Source organism: Cyprinus carpio, chromosome B1 (assembly GCF_018340385.1).
Source record: "Cyprinus carpio isolate SPL01 chromosome B1, ASM1834038v1, whole genome shotgun sequence".
NCBI lineage: Eukaryota > Metazoa > Chordata > Actinopteri > Cypriniformes > Cyprinidae > Cyprinus > Cyprinus carpio.
In genome coordinates, this window is record NC_056597.1 from 25,206,208 (window position 1) to 25,211,207 (window position 5,000).

Sequence of the window (5,000 nt, forward strand, 5' to 3'; positions counted from 1 at the left end):
TATAAATATTAGATATTTTTACAAAATGTAAAAAAAAAAAAATTAAACTTTGTAAAAGTAAAAAATTAAATGTAAAAATGTAAAGCTCTATAGAAATATTAAACAAAAAAATAATAAAGCACATAAGAATTCAGATAATAATAAATACTATACTAATATATAAATAATACTAAAATAATAGTGTAAATAAAATAGTGTAACAGTACTCATGGACTCATGGACATCATTATTATTATTATCATATAAATGTGAGTGATTTAGTGTCATTACAGAAAACCAAAACAGATTTTATGATGGCAAAGTTATTATATCTATGCATATTTGTTTAAAAATATTTTAAATAGAATTCATGATTGCCTATATAGACATGTCAAACTGCATATATTATTTATAACAAAAATGCTCCTTTATTTAAAAAAATTACACCGTAATTACATTAAATATTTTTGTTATAAGTTTATAATTTGTTAAAACGCACCAATACATTTATTTTCTCATGAAGTCTTATTTTTGATAATCGAACGCATCCTGCATTTCAGTCCATGCTTATTTCATGAAGAAAAACTTAAAATGAGAAAGTTATAGCTCTTAAATACGAAAATTAAAACTGAAATACAAATTAATCAAATCTGTATTAATACTGTAAAAAAAGCTGTGAATAAAAGCTAATTCAAAATATAAATAACTAATATGGAAAAATACTAAAATGCTACTGTAAATAAGTGATATGATGACATCAAAACACAAGGACAAAGGTAAATCGCTGTTTAATTTTTTAATGATTATAATGGTGACTAATGCATTTGTTTTCTCATTTTCTCGTCAGACACGTCCTGCACTTCAAGTCATGCTAATTTCTTCTCACATGCATGAGGGCTATTTGCATTGGCACACATATCAGACGTCGTCCGGATTCGGGATGGCCCTTTTGACCCCGTCGAGGACTGGACAAAGTCATCGGGTGCGCTGCTGTGTAAGCAGTGATAAGGCACTTCTTAATGTGTTTGCACAGGGGCCGGAGTAAAAAGGGCCTCTGACGCAGAAGGGCCCACAGCCTGCCGCCGCCTTCACAATGGAGACCCCAACGCCAAACACGGCCCCAAATGTCACGCCACGCCTGGACATGGCAGGGAGGGATGAGCGGCCTGATTGGACGGTGTCAGTGTGGGTGTCTCGTTTTAAAAGGCCCGGTGGATGTGGTGTGACCGTAGAGGAAGCGCGGCGTAAAATACTGTAAAGTGCAACACACTTGACAAGCCTTCTCATCTTAGAGGCGCATCAGTGCAAAAGAGATTTTAAGAGAATCATTTAGCTCTCATTCACAGCTGGACGGTCTCACCTTCAGGTCACTGAGATGTATAAGGTGGGCATGTTGAAACTATTGACCACAGTTGCTCTGCTGACTGTTGCTTCGGTGTTGGATGCTGCTCCGCTGATGCCTAGAGAACCAGATGCTTTTGGAGAACCAGCTGATGGAGGTGAGACAGGTCAAAACCAGCTCACGGTTTACATCCATGCATTTGACAGAAGCTTTCATTTAAAACTACTTACATTGCATTCCATGTATAAATTTAATTAGTGCATGCACTTCCTGGGAAATGAACTAATGACCTTGGCATTTCAATGCAAAAATGGTTTTCTTTCTCAGTATTTTTCCAGTTTTTCAATACAGATGTTCTTAAATTAAGACACATTTACTTGAGAAGTAAAATGGCCATATCTATTAGATATTCAGTTTTGTTTTACTGAAAAATCTTTCAAAATTAAGTGAGTTTATGTTTAAAACAAGGAAAAAAATCATAGCAATTCAAAAGGAAAACAAGATTATTTTTCTTGCTCCACTGACATATTTTTTTTCTTGGATTAATCAGAAAACAAGCCTTTATATTTTGAGTCATTTTCCTCAAATGAATGCATCTTGATTTAAGAATGTTTAGATGTTTGTAATGGAAAACAAGACAAAAATATTAAGAAACCTTTTTTTTATTTTATTTTTTTATTGCATTGTAGTGCAATGCCATATTCCTGACTCAAGACAAGCCAGATTTATTTATATAGTGCTTTATACAATACAGACTGATTCACAGTAAGAAACGGCGTAAGTGTTAAAATTTCACCAAAATTCATCAGGAACACTGATTTCTAACCTTATGGTCCCAACCTGCAAAAAAATCTAAAAGATTTAATGGATTATAAATGTTTCAAGAATCATTCAGATCATTCAACCCTTCAGAGAAATAAAAACACAACCTCCTGAGTCAAGGTTTGTCGTGTAGTACGAGTATGACAGCTGCAAAAGGGCTTCTAAAAGGTTTTTTTTTTTGCAGCAATGCCATAGAAAAACTATTTTTGGTTCCCCAAGGAACATTCAGGTGGGCACATCTTTTCTCAGTGTTACTCTGAAGAACCTTGTTCCACTAAAGAGAATCTTTCATGGATCAGAAAGGTTTACATGTATGTTAAAGGTTCTTAATGGAAACATAGATGCCAGTAAAGAACCTTTATTTTTAAGTGTGCAGAGGAGACGTTTGAGATATTAATGAGATCTCATTTGTGATTTCTCCGTCCTGTGAGATGTTAGTTTCACTGTTGTCAAGCCTACAGACTCAGAGATGGCGCTGGACCAAGATAATTAGTCCAGTGGCGCCGGCTCTTGTGGTCTTCTGTTGGTCTTGTGCTGTCCGCACTTCCAGTGTGTGTGCAAACCTTAAATCTGCCTTCGCATTCAGGTTTCCAGCTAAAATTGGCTCAGGGGTTTCAAGCAGGGTTATGAATTAGGTCATTAAGCCTCAGGGGATCTCATTTAGGCTAATTCTGATGGTCTTATGGACTTCTTGACCTAGATGTGCACTGTGCACATTATCTTCACCATGCAACAATAAACCAGCTAACCCGAAATGCTCTCAGAATGTTCTGTCAAGGTTCTCTCAATGTTACGAACGAACATTCTTCCAGTAACATTAATAGAATGTTTGCTTAAAGTTATTTGACATTTAATAATATTCTCAAAATGTAAAATGGAATGTTCCTTTAACAAAAATGTAGCAAAAAAAAAACTTCAGAGAACATGTTTTCATAACTTAATGGGAATGTTACGATGCATTCTTAGAATATTTTTGATAGCTGAAAGTAAATGCACATGCACAAACATTGTTTGTTAAAATAATAAGTGCACTACTGCTAAAATAATCACTACAATTCAGCTCATGCTAATTTAGTACCATATGCATGTATGGAATCTGGTGCACTTTAATGAGAGTCATAATACCACTCGTATTTTATCAATTTGATCTTTTTTTTTTTTGTATTTCTGAGTCCAAAAACCCCACCTATGACATCACCAATCACCGAGACGCACTGTGGTCGTCCTAACAACTCGCTGCCTTCCCCAAGACTTCTGTAAACATGGCTGCGGGCAGAGAGCGCCTCCACATGTGTTTGTACATGAGTGTGAACAAGCGGTTTGTCACTGTCCACCTCTAAGATCAGAATGATGATGAGCACAAAAGGCATTTATCATCTGTTATATCTCGCATGTTTGTCCAAGCCAAGAAAAGGCCTTTTAAGGGATGTTTGAAGTTTGGGATGTCTCTCTTTTCAAGGTTCTGCAGGGTGTTTCAGTGCATTGGCATTCCCATTGACTTGTTTCTATGGGTATGGGAACAATTCCGTGTCAACAGGACTTAGATCGGTACGCCACTAAATGAGACAGACCCTTTCAGAGGGGATGCATCATTCTGGTACCAACCATAAACGGGAATTTTTAGAGACATGCAAACACTTAAACTAATTAAATTGCATTCCATTGAGCTCCAAAGGAATGGAGGTTAAAGGGTTAGTCCACCCAAAAATGAAAATTCTCTCATTGTTTACTCACCTTTGTGTTTTTTCAAACTTGTATGACTTTCTCTTTTCACGTGAAACACATACGACGATATTTTGAAGAACACTGGTTATAGACACATTTGTCTATATATGATAGGAACCGAAACTGTTTGGTTACCAAAAGTTCAAAATAATCCAAAAAATCCAAAAAAGAAAGAAAGTCATACAGGTTAGGAATGACACCAGGGTGAGTAAATGATGGATGAATATTCATTTCACTAACCCTTTAAAGCAGCTGCTTTGGGACACTTTGAAACCTTTGCAAATCATGTCTTTCAAACCAGTATTCTGGAGCATATCAAACTGCCAAAAAGTCACATGTAAACGAGGCTTTGTTACTTGTTTTGAAATGTCAGTGGTTTGTCATTGAGACAGTGAACCACTGAACCAGTGTCTAATAAGGCACTAATAATAGTCTCTAACTGGCCTGTTTAGACAAGCCCCCCCCAAAAAACAAACAAAACAAAAACATATTTATGCACTGAGTTCTGTTGCATTTACACAGTTTTGACAAGCGTGTGGTGTTTGGAGCTCTATGAAAGTTTATAATCATTCTGATAGTACACTGACTAAGGTGGATGGTTGTTTCTTTTTTCCCACCATATGTTGAGAGTGTGTATGAAATTCTGCAACAGTAATGCAACACATAACTGAAAGTGGCTTCAAAGTCGTGCTTTAACGGATTCAAAAATGCCTTAAAGTATCGGTATTTCCTTCTAGATCCACAGAGGAATATTGAGGAAAATGCAGCACAAGCGACGAGGATTTTCGAGAAGCTACTGAAGACCAGACCAATGACGACATTTCCAGACGGAGATGGAAAAACCGTAGCGATGAAAGCATTAGATGAAATAATTACAGTGACAAGTAGCCCAAATATCAGAGACAAAACCTTAGACACGGGTGCCAATAATCCATTAAAGACACTAACACTTCTTTCTGATGGACACGAGGAGATTGGTGATGGATCTCTGAGGATTGACCGCATGACCAGTTCACCTGATTCCCAGCGGCAAGAGGAGAAGGACAGACTGTTCAGACTGTCCAAGCTGATTGATTCACACGAGCACAGCGACGCTCCGTCAGCAGCCGAACAATCAGAGCTGGGGAAGATG

General features: G+C 36.8%; 1 protein-coding gene across 1 annotated transcript in view; it reads left to right on the forward strand.

Annotated features, from left to right (window-relative positions):
- The first annotated feature begins 881 nt into the window (after nt 1-881).
- The window catches only part of LOC109071361, a 5,674-nt gene continuing 1,555 nt past the window's right edge, over nt 882-5,000 (forward strand). The window contains exons 1-2 of the mRNA XM_042717069.1: nt 882-1,478; nt 4,606-5,000. The exon at nt 4,606-5,000 is cut by the window's right edge and continues 73 nt beyond it. Of these exons, the coding sequence (XP_042573003.1) occupies nt 1,355-1,478; nt 4,606-5,000 (519 nt within the window). The 5' untranslated portion in view covers nt 882-1,354. The remainder of the gene's footprint in view (nt 1,479-4,605) is intronic.